This window comes from Dryobates pubescens, chromosome Z (assembly GCF_014839835.1).
Source record: "Dryobates pubescens isolate bDryPub1 chromosome Z, bDryPub1.pri, whole genome shotgun sequence".
In the NCBI taxonomy this organism is placed as follows: Eukaryota; Metazoa; Chordata; class Aves; order Piciformes; family Picidae; genus Dryobates; species Dryobates pubescens.
Genome location: NC_071657.1, coordinates 73,810,460 through 73,827,994, shown reverse-complemented (window position 1 = coordinate 73,827,994; position 17,535 = coordinate 73,810,460). Strand labels below are relative to the sequence as shown.

General features: G+C 39.4%; 1 protein-coding gene across 6 annotated transcripts in view; it reads left to right on the top strand.

The window, feature by feature from the left end:
* The window catches only part of MEF2C (myocyte enhancer factor 2C), a 139,461-nt gene extending 122,363 nt beyond the window's left edge, over window positions 1-17,098 (top strand). For 2 of the 6 annotated variants that reach the window (XM_009900103.2, XM_054178436.1), the window contains 5 exons: window positions 3,060-3,232; window positions 4,527-4,550; window positions 5,555-5,684; window positions 6,562-6,697; window positions 16,739-17,098. In XM_009900103.2, coding sequence (XP_009898405.1) covers window positions 3,060-3,232; window positions 4,527-4,550; window positions 5,555-5,684; window positions 6,562-6,697; window positions 16,739-17,060 — 785 coding nt within the window. In that variant the 3' untranslated portion in view covers window positions 17,061-17,098. The remainder of the gene's footprint in view (window positions 1-3,059; window positions 3,233-4,526; window positions 4,551-5,554; window positions 5,685-6,561; window positions 6,698-16,738) is intronic. The other 4 variants (XM_054178435.1, XM_009900127.2, XM_009900119.2 and 1 more) reach the window with 2 other exon arrangements.
* The last annotated feature ends 437 nt before the right edge of the window (window positions 17,099-17,535 follow it).

Genomic DNA, 17,535 nt, shown 5'->3' with positions numbered 1-17,535 from the left:
ACGTTTAAAAATGTTCTAGTCCAGAAAAAAAAAAAAAAAAAAGGAGAAAAAAAAAAAAAAGGCTTTTAAGTAAATAAAAATGTAAAGCCAACTCACTCTAAAATCCATCTGTTTTTCATTTTCTTATAATCTATAATCAGGAAATCCATTCATACATGACATGCAATTTTTGCGCTTTCAAGTGGATAGCGGAATGCGATGTTCTGCATACAGTCACATCTAAATTGATAATTGTCCAGGCAGAGCGTAATTTTAAAGTATAGGATGAAGGAAGGTTTAATTTGTATATTAGAAGTCTTATACTTCTTTTTTTTTCAACTTTTTTTTTTGCCTATGAATGTAAATGAGGCCATTCTCTTTGGTGGATTTATCTGAAGGTGGGACAGCTGCCTCAGAGCAGGCCACAGCTTTCTGAGTAAAGAGGATACGGTTTAAAGAGCTGGTTTAAATGCAGACTCTTTTTAACTGCAAACCACATGCATGCATTCATCATTGATTTTCAAATGATGGGTTTCTGTGTCATTGGTTTAAGGTCCACAGCCTTATATTCCTAAATCCACACTATACCAAAAGAATAACAATTTGGTGGCTGGAAAGAGGAATGGTTATTATATGGCTCCAAAATGCTAGCTGGCATAATATGCCATGAACAGCAGAAATCTGCTGGTAAAGAGAAGATTGCAGGAGTTCTTAAAAATAATATGATGTTCTAAAAATATAAATGTAAGGAAATGTTATCACTATTCAAAATATTCTACATCAGGAGGTAAATAATATAAATGCCAGTTTCAGAAAAGTAAAGTTTTAGACAGATGCATTCTTTCTCTTGATTTTTAATGATTACATTAAGTCAATCTTAGGTAGAAAATAGTTCTTTCTGGTAAGGGTTTCTATTCTCAGAAAATCCCAAATATAAAAGCAAAAATAGATTGCAGTGCACACTCTTTAGTTAAATATCTTAAGCTGAATATCGTAAAACTAAAAAAGCCATGCTGCTTCTTCAAGCAGCTTCATTTTCACTCTCTGAACAAACACTTGTCATACAACAGATTTCACCAGGCAGTTTCACTTCCTCTTGGTAGAATAGCTCCTGCCCGAAAACAGCACCAGAGAAACTCTACTTATGCTTCAGTTTCTTCCCCACGTCATTAGGTTTTCAGTATTCAGTTTGTAAAAGACCAGTTTTTAAAAGGCTCTGTAGCTTCTAGAAGAAAATATTGTTGTAAATTCAAAACGCCTTGCCTAATTTTGTCGCCTCTAGTAACACATAGCATTAATTAGAGCATGATAGGAAGCAAATCCACGTTGAGAGCAATTGTTCCTTTAAAATAAAAGCCTACTGACACAAAATGGAAAATTCTTGACAGTGTTTCGGCTATTGTAGCTTGATAAGTGTAAAGCACACTTTTTTCTTTTTTTTTCATTGACTCATTTTCTCTGACTAACTGTAAGATATAGTTAAGGAAATAAATAACAAGAATAGCTACAAAAATAAATACAAAAATCTCTGATGTGATCTGATTTCAACTTAATTCCTTTGTGCAATGTCTTAGGAAATCAAGATAATAAAACATGCATGAGAATAAATAAGTCAAGGCAGGCCAGTGATGAAATGGACCTCACCAATTTTGAGTATCACTCTGTGTTACTTCTCCTGTGTTGGAAGCCTCGTATTCACAGCTCAGAATCTTTCAGAGCCTGAAGTGGTGTTTTTTGTAATTTAACAGCTTTGACAGATTTTTTTTTTCCCCATGGATTTGCTGATCTGATAAATACAATTAGCTGATGTGCTTGCGGATTAAAAACATGATTTAATGTTAGTCATGCTTGGACACATTTTATTATCCTAACAAGCTGTTCTGTCATTTTTATGCCCACCTCACAGACTTTATCAAATTTAGTTCCATAATCCATTTATGTTCTTTCAGCTTGTAAACCCCCTTTCACATGGCAGGGGGGAAATTTGAGGGTCCAGGGCTTTTAACTCTCTCAAGAGTTATGCCACATTCACTAGCTTATCTTCCCACACTGTTTCTAGGTTGTGTGTCACAGCTTTCAAGCTTTGAACAAAAGATGAGCACAGAACAGAAAGGCTCCCCTAGCACTTGTTTTCTTGTTACTTACATGTGAAAGTTTTCTCATTCTGTGCCAGTTTTCATGCTATTCCCTCTCCATGACTGGGCAGTTTCTCTCTCTCTCAAGCCTTGAAAGAATTTCAAGGCTACACTTAAAAAGTGACCTTTTTACCCAGACTTTATGCAGATAGGAGGTGAAATTAGGCAGATAAAATAGGAAGGTATCATTTTCAGTGTAATGGTAGGTCAGTAACCTTACAGATATGCAACTGTCAGTACTACATGGTGAGAGAAGGAAACCCTTTTCTGAAAAAGGCAATTGAAGCATTTTCCTGACAGAATTGTTCCTGGGACCTGCAGAAAGCAGCAGAGAGATGAAGATGAAAGATACAGTTTTATTTCCCAAATAAGGTTATGCTCTTGCCTCTATTGACTTTAGTGTTGACAGAATCAGGTCCAAAAAGTGTGGTGAAAGAGAGCCAAAAACATTTAAGAATCTTCCTAGTTCTCCCCCTGCCTTTTCTGGAAATTACAGCCTTGCAATACTCATGCTTTGTTTAAAAACAAAACAAAATCATGACCTGGAAAGGGCTGAGTCAGGCAAGGCAGAATCCTCCATAGTTGTCAAGAAAACACAGCATAGCTTTGACATTTTTTTTCATCCATAAGATTTCCTGAGTTGTAAGGCAACACTAGATCTTGTCTGCTTTGAGCACACACTGTATATATTTTGATATATACTATAATGCTGTAAATATAGTTGTGTAATCAAGTTAATTTCAGCACATCACTGAGATGTCGCCTGTCTTGAGACAAAGAATTTTAAGACCAGTTGGCATCTGTTGTGTTTTCCTATAAATATACATTGCATGACACAGGTATTTACATTGACTTTTTCTGACGGTTTTAGTGCTCGCTCTTAAGAAATACATTGGAGTTTTGTTTTGTTTTGCTTTTTTCCTTTCTTTCTTTTTACCTAAACAGGTAATGGATATGGCAACCCCCGCAACTCACCAGGTCTGCTGGTCTCACCTGGCAATTTGAACAAGAATATGCAAGCAAAATCTCCGCCTCCAATGAATTTGGGAATGAACAACCGTAAACCAGATCTCCGTGTGCTGATTCCACCTGGCAGCAAGAACACAATGCCATCAGTGGTAATGCATTTTCAAAGCTGGGGTTTTTTTGTTTGGTTGGTTGGTTTTTTTCTTTCTTTTCCAATCTCCTTCAGTTAAGACATATTTAGGAATTTCAAGGCTTACTCGAGCAAGTAAAATCAGCACAATAACATTGTAGACTCCTGTTTGTTTGGTCTAATCTTAAGGCTTGACATCGAGCTGAGGATGTAGGCAGAGCCTGTTCGATTGCTTTTATGGAATCTTATTTACTTCCTCCCCTTTTTCTATTGAGTTGCAAAATAGGAACTGTGTCCTGCACAGACTAAACTCCTGCAGTCTCTTTTCCTAGTAGATGGAAGACCCTTTCCTGGATTTGTTGTCAAGGTTGAATTTAACCCTGAGTATTCCTAACTTTGTTTTTTTCTTAAACGTTTAGCCACACAGACTATCAGCAGATGGCAGTTTAACTACAAATAAATTAATTTGAACTCTGTCACTCTGAACTGCAAAGGCCAAATAGGACATAGAAAATGGATAGAGGAGGATAAAAAGGAGTATGAAACTGCTGTATGTCCTGCCAAGAGTAACAAAATTTAGGCAGGCTATTATGCTAGAAAGTTGAATCATTAAGGTGTTGTATGCATATCTTGTCCGCTTCCAAAAGTCAGCTAGTGGCTGCAAGTAAATCTCATGCTCGATTCAACACCAAAAGTGAGCTTAATTTTAAAAAGTATCTTGATGGTAAATTTAAGTGACACTATCAACACATTTTTCCATTATGTAACAAATACTATTAAAACAACTTCCAGTTTGACTACTTCAGCATGACACATAATAAATTAACTTTGAACATCAAATTCAAGCTCCATCCTTACCCCTCACCCTCCATAAATGTGATGCTGCCTTCTTGGAGGTTAAGTAACAAACAGCCTCCTGCAGGGCAATGCTCAATGTCAACCAAGGCAGTGACAAGCTGTCTGCATCAAGCGATTTATTCAAAAGTCCTTAAATCTAATACATTCCAAGGGATTCTGTGAATGGTCACTTCTCCTAAAACCAGGTGCAGCAACACAGTCTGCAGCCACTGAGACTGTGAAAGAAGTAGTAAATTCTTAAAGAGAGTCTTGTGCTGAAAACTGGATAGATTGTCCTCACAATGGAGACATTAGAAGGGCAAAGGAGAGATCTATGAAGTGTTATTTTGCCAAACTATGCTCAGAAGGTGTCCAGTGTGCTACCTCTATCAGGCAAAGCTATTTCCTAGGCTAGAAATCTGCATCCTGGTAAATATTTATATTCACTAATTTTTAATGCTCCTTTCCTATGCACTCAGTCTGAGGATGTTGATCTGCTTCTGGTAAGTGGTTGTGATGTTCATCTTAATAACAAGGAAAAGAAAATCAGTTATTTTGTACGGAGTGTTGGTTGAAATAAAATGGAAAACTTTGCCATAACTACTGTGTGAACAAAAAGATCATCAGAATCTAGATCAAAATATAGCTAATATGGAAGGCCACATTTCAGATTACACATGCTAGAATAAAACTTCGTTGCTGCTGGTGCTTTGAGAGAGTGCAAATTGATGCTGTTGAAGACGGTGCAACTTTATGACGTTGTTTGGGTGGGTCTCTGGGCATTTTATCCCCCCCTGGATTAGAGTTCTGTAGTGCAATTTTTTTCCAGAGCAACATCTAGTGCCCCGGTGTTAAAAGATAAGCGTCTAACTGCTGTGCTACCGAACTGTCAGTTTGGTTGATGCACAAAAACGAAGTAGTCAGAGCACCATCTGCTGGTAAGAGTCCAGTGTTCAGCCGTCTCCAAACGCCCGTCACTTTCAAAGCATAAAATCCAGTACGGCTGGGTCTGGGATTTTTCTTTCCCTGTGTTTGTTTTTTCTTTTTTTTTCGTTGCTGTGGAGTTTGGTTTTGTTTGTTTCTTTGTTTGTTTTGGGGTTTGGAGTGTTGGGGTTTTTTTTGTTTGGATTTTTTATTTGGGTTTTTGTTTTGTTTTGTTTTGTTTTTTGTCCAAGAGAAAAAGAAAACACTGGGAACAGAGTTTACATATTTCATTAGTTTTTCACATGATCTGTGCTTCTGCCCACAATAAAAGCAATCTTACTTGGTACTAGTTCAGTTACCTAGGAGATACTGATGTAATGGGTTACTATGGTGACAGCTGGTCTCTTGAAGGCTTGTAAATGATAAGGTTGGCAGAGTTCATAAAAGCCACATGTTAAATGATTAATTTCTAGAAATTTGTATCAGCCCGTATTTCTCATGCACAAAACACGCCCAGAAAGCTAATACACTCTGATGACTTAAAATTGCATCAATAATATGTTTATTTTACTTACTTTAAAAGAATCAGAGGATAAATAACTCCCAGTCTGCTCAGTCATTGGCTACTCCAGTGGTTTCCGTAGCAACTCCTACTCTACCAGGGCAAGGGATGGGAGGATACCCATCAGCCATCTCAACAACATATGGTACTGGTGAGTATGGGTGCAAGATGTAAAAGCTGGGGGAGGGAGCAAGATGCTGACAAATGTCTATCTCAGTACTAATGAATTAGGTAAAGCTCACTAGGAGAAACTGAAAAATTCATAGCTGATATAGTTTTGCACTGCCTTTACTTACTCTGTCTCCTGTCATTAACTTGAGACATATCTATTAAAAAGTTAGTGCTTTTGTTTTAATGGAAAACTGCTTTGATAGCTTTCTTCCACTGCCTTTAATATTATATGTAATTTAAAAGACGTTTCTTAATCCTTTTAATACCACAGGTAATTTCATGCAGTTCAGTGTACCTTCCCAAAATCATAAGGGTAGTGGGACCAAGCAGCTTCAAATGAGAGTCCAATGACTTTTGTGGGTTATCACAGTTTCCTAGGAGAGACTAGAAAAGAAGCCTCAAGAAGCCTCCGGTTTCTATTGCACATTGCTGCTGCACCGAGCATGCTGCTGTACAGATCTGATGCTGTTAGAGAAACTCTGACTGTTCATACTGTTCATACACAAGCTGCCTGTTGGTTTCTTCAAGGAAGGATATAATCAAAATACCATGTTTTTCAAGTCTTTGTGAGAAGACATCTGTAGTTATGGTGGATATACAGGCTAAGAATACTTTGTATCATCCAGATCCAGGAAAGCCCTACCAAATTACATAATAATTATTAGAGCATTATTTGCTCTCAAGTAAATGAGTGGAGGGAAGAGGGAAGTCTACTTTTTCTGCTGCAACATAATGTGATTGATGTAATTAAAATTAAAAGGCTTATAAAGTGAAGTGAAAATTGCAATGCTAGTTTTTGTTTAATTGCTTCCTCTTTAACTCCTTTTTAATTATTGTCTTTCTGTCTTCAAATCTAGAATATTCTCTGAGTAGTGCAGATATATCATCTCTCTCTGGGTTTAATACAGCCAGTGCTCTTCATCTTGGCTCTGTGACTGGCTGGCAACAGCAACACCTACATAACATGCCACCATCTGCCCTCAGCCAATTGGGGTAAGCAGTGTTTTCTTTATTTTACTGTTCTACAGTGACTTCAGCCTACCCACTAATCCTGAACATGAAATATAACAGCACAAATTTACTGTGTGTAAGAGTTCCATTTCCCAGAGCTGAAGCTTCATACTTCGCAAATACTTTGCTAGGTAGCTACAGTGAAGTCTTCTCTGTCCATGACCTTTTCTCAGTAGTGTAGTAAAGGCTACTACTGTCCATGCATCCCTCTTTATTCATTTAAATAGCATTTTGTTTCACTTCCAAAGACCAGACTAAACACTGACATTGTGCTGTTTCTGTGTTTTGCCATTTATGCTTTTTATTTCTAGTTACTATAGCACAAACATTTGCAGTAAACTTGACAATTTTCTAAGCATTTTTCATCAAGTAAGTGACATGATGATTTGACCTCAGATTAAGCTTTAACCATGTACAATAGTCACAGACTCCTTTCTGCTCAGTTCTGACATTCCAGTTTCGTTTCTTTGAAAATGTTTTCTGAAAGCAAACAACATAATTAGTCCTAAGAAGTCTTTAACAGCACAAAACTCATTATGATTTTACTTTGTTGAGGAGGAGGGGTATCCATGCCCTCTAGTGGCTAATTTCAAGACTTTTCTTCAAAATCGGTGAAGCACACTGCTTTAAAAATCAGTTTAAATGTGAGAAAATTCACACAGGGAGGTTACTTAACACATTCTCAAAAAAGCAGCGTCTTGGCTCATTGAAGTTAACTTTAAGAGTATGATTACCTGTATGGTATCTGTAATTTCTACTGAATAAGACCATAGACATCCACCAGCATGCCACATGTAGCCTAAGGTATGCTTAGACATGTTTGATCTTTAAAAGATTTCATTATGAAAACAGAAGATGAAAACAGCTGGAGTGTGTTAATAAGGTGAAATTTAATTCACTCTGAAAAGTAACCTTCTTTAATTCTTTTTTAAATTTTTTTTTCCTCAGAAAGAGGTGTTGCACATATGCACTAATTTTGGTTGGGTTTCCTATACAATGATTTAACACTATTGATGTGGCTTAACCTTCAAAATCCTAATTTAACTGACCACATTTTGTAACTTACTGTAATTTCCTTACCGTGCAGATGTGGTTTGGATTTTTAAAGGACAAGTGTTTCAGAGAACATTTAAAAAAAAAAATCCTAATTTCTATATAGATAAGCATATGTAGATAATAACTACATAAAAACATACAACTTAAATAGTTGCTGTACTAGGGGGAAAAAAAAGAAGTCTTAATAACTTTTTCTTATGCTTCTTTTATTTTCTTTTTGACTTTGCAGTTTCTGGGGCAACATTCAGGCTAACTGTACAACTAAAGACATAAAGCCTGAAATAAATTGAAACTCACATGTTAGATATCAATGTGTAAGCTTACAATAAGATGATTGTTTTCGGTGGTGAACCAAAGAAATGAATAAGCCTATTTGATTAACAAAAAACAAACAAAACAAAAAAGGTATAAATTACATCCTAAACTAACTACATACCTTTTCAGATATGTCACACATCATCTGCTGTTTCTAATTCCTATCACAGAATGTCAAAGTGTAATGGCTGTGGCTTGTGGAACACATTCTGAGTTGCTACTTTTATTATTATTCTTTCAGTAATTTGTAAATTAATTCAGCTATGAAAGCTGCTTCACTGACAGGTCTGGAGAAGTCTTCCATCTCTGCAGAAAATCACAAGCATTTCTTTGATTTATTTTAGTCACTGAGTGCTACATGAGAAAACACCTGTGATAACTTTTTTGGTTATTTGGAAAATTTCAAATCATACAGAACATACTCAGACCACGTCAACCTGAGATAGAATTTTTGCAGGGATGATTAAAACAGTCACACAAAAAAAAGCAGTTAACTCCAGGTATTTGAGAAAATATACATAGAAAGGGTTTGACAACCCAAATCCCCAGACTGAGTGGGGTCATATACTGGAAAGATTCGGCAGTTGTGAGGTGTTTGCTGATAAGTAAAGACCTGCGAGAAATCAAAGTTAGTGGAAAAGACAGCCTAGTTCTCCAGCAGGTTCTGTTTTTACACCAGCTCTTCTTCCTTGATGCATGGCAGAAGAATATGGTTAGTAATAGGAGAGGATATGGTTAGACATATTAGCCTGCTCCAGATAAGTCCCCAACAATTTCAACATCTTTAAGATAATTGGAGAAGATCTCTACAACCTAATTCTTAACACTTCATACTAACTATGCAATTAGCAGCCATACCAGTGCCAATGGGCTTGAGGGCAAATAACTGAGAACAGGGGAGAAGTTCACTCTCCCTGTCTGCTCAGCTTTTGGCCTTTTGCTGAGCCTGGAGAATAGGATAATAGTGTAGAGACTGTTCAAATGTGACTGAGGCAATTAAACCAGACTTTTCAACTTTTGGGGTTAAAAAACAAAATAATGTTTTAATGGTCTTTTAACTAGTTCTACATCTGGAAAAAAAAAAAAATACACACAAATCGTACTGAAAATCAGTATCTTCCAAAACTTGGGGAGAAATGTCACTGAGAGAGAGTTACTTCTTGTTTAACATGGACCAAGACTCCACCAGAAGTTAACTGCTACTAACCAGAATGGAAGTCCATTCCAAGCTTTCAAATTCTTTAAGTCCAGTATATATAAAGTGTTCTTCATCTATATATCCCTGAGAGAGAACCTTTTTTTCCTTAAGTGTCATCCTCAGGTGAAATGTAAATGCAAACACAGAAACAGTATTTCTTCTGAAGAATCTTCAGATAATTGTTCATATGAAAGAAGTGTCCTCAAACATCTGCCCATCTGAACAAAAAGGTGTCCAAATTCATGCATACTGTTGACTTGTTCAATGGCTCTTGCATAGCGCATTTATTACTTAGCAAAAATTAACTTCAGTTAGTAGCCATAGGTAAACATGGGCACATATTCTCCATTGAACCATTTTAACTGAAAAATTTTAACGCAGTGACATTGTGCTTGGAGAATTTGTATCAGTTCTGCCAACTTCCTTGTTTTCAATAACAGCCTTATATATTTAGGATGGAGCCTTTTTTCCTTCTTTCCTTATGCCACCATTGTAAATAAGATATTCAAGTGATTCAGTTTCATGGTGTTCCTCCTTTAAAAATTTGTGTTTAAAATGTGGGCTTTTTAATGTGTGAGAGCTAATAAAAATATCTTGACAGGGAAACTTACTCTGCTTTAACACTGACCAAAAAATACATTTTAAAAAAAAAAAAGAAAGAGAAAGAAAGAAACAGCACCACAACTTTGTTTTTATCTAAAATTAAAGACAGGGGGAAGAAGGCTGCATTGCCAGCAAGTCAAAAATATCCTCTTTTCTCCTAGTCACAGACTAGTACATAATTTAAGTTACGTAACTAAATCTTGCAGTGAATTTGCAATGGTTCCTTATATATCCTCTTATAGGGAAAATTATACTACGTGAGGAAGTAAACTAATTTAGGGAAGCAAGTGTGGGCATAAAAGAAAAGATATGTGAGGCTCTTTCTTCCTTCAGCAGACCACTCTCTCCCTCTGTAAGAACCTATCTCATGTCCTCACTCGCCACCTGCTCAGACCTTATCTCTATCTGTTCATGCTGAATTTACACAACAGCTGGAGATCCAAATAGGTGGAGACATACAGAACTGTCTCACTGTCATCAGAAGAGACCAAACCCACTTTGCAAGTGCATTGCATCCTGACTTGCTTCTCAACTCTACAGAGCTGAGCTGTGTAGTAGAACTCAGACAGGAAGCAGCATTTCTCCCATGTGGCTGCTGTATACTAAATAAATAGCACATTTTCACCATACTGGTTTCAGTAGAAACTGCTGTGCAGAACTAAAGCATTCATTTTCTTCATTGTCCCCATAAAATGAAATTATTTCATACAACTTATGGAAAAGGTGATTACATCAACATGAGTGGACTGCACTGCACTTACTGTGTGCTTTTAATTGTACACAGTCTTTGGAGACATCTGCTTCATTTTCTCTGTGGATTTTCCATTTTCAAAACATGTTTCTTTCCTAGTGAACTTGCTGTAGGTTTCAAATGATGGAAATAGGGCATGCCTGGACCAAAGTTAACACTTGTGTATGAAGCAACAGAGTAAAATATACATTGATATATATAAATACAGACAGATGTTTCTACTCTTGCACACATCCACAGAAAGAAATAATTTTGCAGAAGTCAGAATACTCACTTTAGAGATTTTCTTATTTAGGAGAAAAGATTCTTCTATCTCTTCTAAACAGAGGTCAACCCTGTGTTCAGAATACAAGTCTGAAATCAGCACCTATGTATGATTTCACCATTCATATCTGTGTAACAGTGGGTTTAGATTCATAGAATCTTAGAATGGTCTGGGTAGGAAGGGACCTCTAAAGGTCATTTAGCCCAACCCCCTCTGCAGTCAGCAGGGGCATCGTCAACTAGATCAGGTTGCCCAAAGCCCTGTCAATCCTCGCTTTGAATATCTCCAGTGATGGGGCCTCAACCACCTCCCTGGGCAACCTGTGCCAGTGTTCCACTATCCTTGTGGTAAAGAACTTGTTCCTAACACCCAATCTAAATCTGCTTTTCTCTAGTTTGAAGCCATTACCCCTCATCCTATCACCACAGGCCTTTGTAAAAAGTCTCTCTCCACCCTTCTTCACATAATCACAGAATGTTAGGGACTGGAAGGGACCTCAAAAGATCATCCAGTCCAACCCCTCTACCAGAGCAGGATCACCTATACCAGCTCACACAGGAACGCGTCCAGGTGGGTTTGAATATCTCCTGATATGGAGACTCTACAACCCCTCTGGGCATCCTGTTCTGGTGTTCAGTGGTCCTTCTCGTAGGCCCTCTTCAGGTACTGGAAGTGGTCTCACTGGAGTCTTCTCTTCTCCAGGCTGAACAACCCCAGCTGCTCTCTCATCCTATCCTTGTAGCAAAGGTGCTCCAACCCCCTGATCATTTTCATGGCCCTCTTCTGGACCCACTCGCATCAGGTGTATGTCCTTCCTGGATTGAGAGCTCCAGACTTGGATGCAGTACTCCAGGAGAGGTTTCACCAGAGCAAAGTGGGAGAATCACCTCTCTGGATCTGCTGGCAACACATCCTTTGATGAAGCCCAGGATGCCATTGGCCTTCTGGGCTGCAAGCTCACACTGCCTGCTCATGTCCAGCTTCTCAGCCATCAGCACACCCAAATCCTTTCTGTCACCTCATCCTCCAGCCTGTATTAATAGTGAGGATTGTTCCAGCCCAGGTGCAGAACCCTGCACTTGCTCTTATTGAACCTCATACAGTTCACCTGGGAATGCCTCTCCAGCTTGTCCAGCTCCCTCTGGATGCTATCCTGTCCCTCTGGTGTATCATCACTATTATCTGCAGTGTCGTCTGCAAACCTGCTGATGGCGCACTTGATCCACTGTCTATACCACTAGTAAAAATGTTAAACATTACAGGTCCCAGTATGGACCCCTGAGGGACATCACTTGTCACTGCTCTCCATCTGGACTTCAAGCCATTGAGCACCACCCTCTGGATGCAACCATCCAGCCAATTCCTTACCCACTGAAAAATCCACCCATCAGATCTGTATCCCTCCAACTTGGTGAATAGGATGTTATGGTGGGACCGTGTCAAAGGCCTTGAAGAATTCCAGATAGATCATATTCATAGGTCATCTTGTTGTCTACTAACGTAGTCACTTTATCATAGAAAGCCAGTAGGTTGGTCAGGCAGGACTTGCCCCTGTCCTGCTGGCTGTCTTGAATCACCTCCCTTTCCTCCATGTGTCTTAGCATGGCATCTAGGAGGATCTGTTCCATGATATTCCCAGGCATGGAGGTGAGCTGGCAGGTCAGTAGTTCCCAGGGTCCTCCTTTCCACCCTATCTAAAAATGGGTGTAATATTTCCTTTCTTCCAGTCCCCAGGGACTTCACCTGACTGCCGGGGCTTTTCAAATATCATGGAGAGTGGCTTGGCAACTACATCAGCTAATTCCTTCAGGACCCTGAGATGCATTTCATCAGGTCCCTTGTACTTGTGTATCTTCAGGTTCCTCAGCTGATCATCTACCTTGTCTTCACTTACAGTGGGAGGGACTTTGTCACCTTGGTCTCCAACTTGTGGGCCATCAACATGAGAGCTAGGAGGAGCGTGGTTGCCGGTGAAGACTGAGGCAAAAAAAGTTGTTAAGAATCTCAGCTTTCTCCTTCTCTGTTGGAACAAGTTCCCCAATGTTGCTCATCAGGGAGGATGATTTCTTTAACCTTCCTTTTTTTCATTAATGTACCTGTAGAAGCCTTTTAGTTTTTCTTTACAACCCTTGCCAAGTTCAGCTCCAGCTGCACCTTGGCCTTCCTGACCTCGTCCCTGCACAGCCAGGCAATATCCCTATACTCTTCCCAGGATGCCTGTCCCCTCTTCCATTCCCTGTGTAGTCCCAACTTGCCCTTTAGTTTGACCAGCAGGTCATGGCACAACCGTGGCCTCTTGCCCTCCTTGCCCAATTTCTTACGCATGGGGACTGAGATCACTTGTGCTCTGTAGAAAGCACCCTGCCAGCTCTGTCCTTCTCCCTTGTCCCTGAGGGCTGTTTCCCACAGGGTCATATTTACTAAGTCCTTGAAGAGCTGGAATTTTGCTTTCCTAAAATTTAGGTTTCCTAATGATGCTTCTCATGGGCTTCATACCCTTTATGACAGTGAACTGCACTAGTGTATGATGCTGCAGCCCAGGCTGCCTTCAACTTTGACATCTCTGATGATTTCACTTGCATTTGTGGCCAACAGGTCCAATAACACATCCCCTCATGTAGGGCTGTTAATTTCTTGTCTTAAGAATGCGTCATCTAGGCACTCCAGGATCCTCCTGAATTGCCTATAGCTAGCTTTAAATGGTCATTCTAGCTTCTGTGACATTCTCATTAAAATGTTTCAGTAAAATTGCAATGAAATAATGAAAATTATAGTCACTAAAAACCTGATATTAAAATTCAGATCTAGTTTTAAGCAGAAAAATATTTTTAAAGGGGGGGGAGGGGAAGTATAACTTGAAATAATTTCTCAGATTTATTTATACTTTTTTAAATCTCAAAAATGTAGTCCTCACCCAACAAAAATTACTTTTGAACCTTTCCTCAATTTAAAAAAAAAAGGGGGGTGGGGGGAGTGGTCAAAATTAAGATGAACCTATGGATTTTTTTTAACAATGGCAGACTTTTATGCTAGTTGTTTACATAACCCTGCTAATGAACAAAAAAAGGAATCTAAATAAAAGTCTACAGAGATGCATTCTCATACTCACTTCTCAAGCACTATTAAAAAAACAGTGCAGATTAGCAATGCTACCTGTATTTCATTGAAAATGCAGCTTTATCCCTCTGGATTTGTTGCTTTCAGGGCTGGGACACAACAGAATGCACGTGTGTTCCATGTGATCAAATTTTACTGATTTTTTTTTTTTAATAGCTTTAATAGTGTGGGGGTTTTTTAATATATATAGTTTTAATCATTTTTAAAATTATTCTTTTAAAATAGTTTGTGGGCTTTTCAGCTGTCCCCAGCCTTCCAAAGTCACATGCTGTAATGGGTTGGGGCAGATCCCCTCCCCACCACAGGCAGAAATAACGACTCAGGCAAACGGATTGCAAAAGTAGTGAAGAGTTTAAATAGAAAGCAGTGAATGTTACAGAACACCCAAAGCGCAGTGACAAAGAAAGATCCCATCCCCACCTGAGGGTGCATCCAAAACCCCCAGGGCTCCTTCTTCCCCCTCCCTCTGCTGGGCTAGTCTCAGCTGGCCAGGCCTGAGACTGCCCATCCCCCTGTGGCCTTGGGCCTAATCAGGCCCATGGCCGGGAGATCTCTCCCCCAGTTACCAAGTCTCGGAGAGGGAAGGAAAGAGGAAGTGCCAGACCCCACCGCAAAATTTATAGTGGTGCAAGGGATTATGGTAGAAATACCTAATTTCCTGAGTCCACCCACTGGGATGGACTTCTGGACACAGGAAACACCCCTGGGGCAGAGGGCACCCAGCCCAAACTACGACACATGCCACCTGCTGATATCAAACCCTTCCAAACCAAATCCCCAGCTCCACCATCCTTTATGATGGGACTTTCAAGTTTAGCTATAAGCTTAAGGTCTCAAGTTGTATGTAGTCATATCAGACGTGCTAACCTGGCAGTCTGTTTTCCTAGGTGAAGTCCTAAAATCTCCCTAAGCAACTGAAAAATAAAATTTCTGGAAATTAAAAGGGGGAAAAACATTTTAAAAAACAATTGTAATTTTTTTATTATTCTCATTGGATTCTTTTCAACAAGTTTTCAGGAAAGAAGTGGAACATTTCACTAAATTGGAATGACAAAGCCTGATATTTACAGTGTCTTGTATGTGATAATTCCATAGTTACCAAAAGCCAGAAATTAATGCCTGCATTTGCTACCACAAGGGCTGTTAATCATGAACTCTGTGACTTATGAAGGAGATCACTGCAAATTTGGCACATTCATTCGTGTAGCAATGAAAGGTAGATAAAAGCTCTTGGAGGTAGAACGTCCTGTTTTCTGTGTTTTCTAACAAAACCAAAAAAGCCATCCATTATTAAAGACTGCAATAGTTCCTCGTAAAAGGAGCCAATATCATTCAATATTTAAGCTGTATAACTCCATTTTAAAACCTGTCAGAAGAACATGAAACAACACTTTGTCTTTCATCAAAGCTGTAGTAGATGTTGCTTAAGTAAATCTCAGCTGCCAGTCGATGAAATACCAGGGAAAGTGGAATATTTCATTAAATGAAAAGACCACATCTAAAACTATTTATTTCTTCTATGTGCTTAAAAATTACTTCCAAAGTCCCAATATTTCTTCTGCTTTCAGTAAAAATGCCTGCACATCCCTTTGGGTTTAGAATCACATCATGCCAATTGGTCTGTGGCCCCTGCTGCCATCAGCTTCACACTATATAAATATGAGTAGAACGCTTGAAGCTGTGTCTCTGGGGTTAGACACTAATTTGAGCCTGGCAAATGGTCCCTGAAGTGAAACGTAATGGAAGTTGCATGCCGATAGCTCTAAAAAGGAAGAGGGAAGTCAGGCTTTTACCAGGAGGTGGTGCTTTTGTACTAAACATCCAGCAGACACAAGTGATCTGGCTTCTCCCATGGAGATAAAGCACATTCTCAGTAGTCACTCTCCTCCCTGCCTGTTTCTGCTTTCCTCTGACACTACCTGCCCACAAAAATGCACAGAAGGGAAGTGGAAGTTAGAATATTTATATAGCTATGCCGATATTTTACCCTAACAGTTTCTCTTGATGCTAGGAGCATCCTCTGAGCTGGGCTCTCCAGCAGGCAAACCTTACAATCCTCTGACATCTTCCACTGCTCTTCAGCTTCTCATTGATAGTTTACTTAAAAGCATTCTGGATTTAGTTATGGGTTCCTAGATTTAAACCACAAAAACATGTCTAAATCCTTTCCTGCCTGTAGTATTTGAACAATGTCGATCCTAGGACCAGCAATTTCAGCTTTATTCTGGAAGGTATAAAGTGTACCTGGCCTAGATTTTTGTTTCTGTTTGACATATGAAGTCCCACGTCCAAGTGAGCAGCAATAAGAATAGTTTGGTGCACTCAGACTGAAGGGATTAATGCCAGCAGAAAGCCCCTGCCTCCCTTGTCTCAGCCGGTGCAGACACACACACAAGCATTAGTTGTAACAAAACCTGCAGGTGGTTCCAACAGTGCAAAGGCTCGCTTTCCAAATTTGTTGTGACACTTGAGTCAAGAAATGGAAAGAGAGAGATCGAAAGCAAGACCTCCTCTCAAACTGGCTGAGTGTCCCACTCAAGCTGACCACGGTTGTTGTGATGCTTTCACCTCTTTGGATCTGTGAACTCTGCCCAGAGATCAGCACTGGTGCTCTCTGCACACGCGAGCCTTTACACTGATGTTCTGTGTGAGTGTTTGTGCATATCTGGGGGCTCCATGCCTCCTCCGTCTGTAACTGGGTTTCCTTTCCTCCTACAGAGCTTGCACTAGCACTCATTTATCTCAGAGTACAAATCTCTCCCTGCCTTCTACTCAAAGCCTCAACATCAAGTCAGAACCTGTTTCTCCTCCTAGAGACCGTACCACCACACCCTCGAGATACCCACAGCACACGCGCCATGAGGCGGGGAGATCTCCTGTTGACAGTTTGAGCAGCTGTAGCAGTTCCTACGATGGAAGTGACCGAGAAGACCACCGAAACGAATTCCACTCCCCCATTGGACTCACCAGACCTTCGCCGGACGAAAGGGAAAGCCCCTCTGTCAAGCGCATGCGGCTCTCTGAAGGATGGGCAACATGATAACATTATTTACCTAATTAGTTGTTTGTTTGTTTGGGGTTTTTTTCTGTTTGTTTTTTTGTTGTTTTTTTTTTTTTTTTCTTGCAGTGTGTGTGTGCTATACCTTAATGGGGGAGGGGTGGGGGGAGGGGGTCGATATGCATTATATGTGCCGTGTGTGGAGAAAAAAAAAAAAAAAAAAAGAAAAAAAAAGTAAAAAAAAAAAGTCAGGTACTCTGTTTTGTAAAAGTACTTTTAAATTGCCTCAGTGATACAGTATAAGGATAAACAGAAATGCTGAGATAAGCTTAGCACTTGAGTTGTACAACAGAACACTTGTACAAAATAGATTTTAAGGTTAACTTCTTTTCACTGTTGTGCTCCCTTGCAAAATGTATGTTACAATAGATAGTGTCATGTTGCAGGTTCAACGTTATTTACATGTAAATAGACAAAATGAAAACATTTGCCAGAAATGGCAGATCTTTACTGAGAG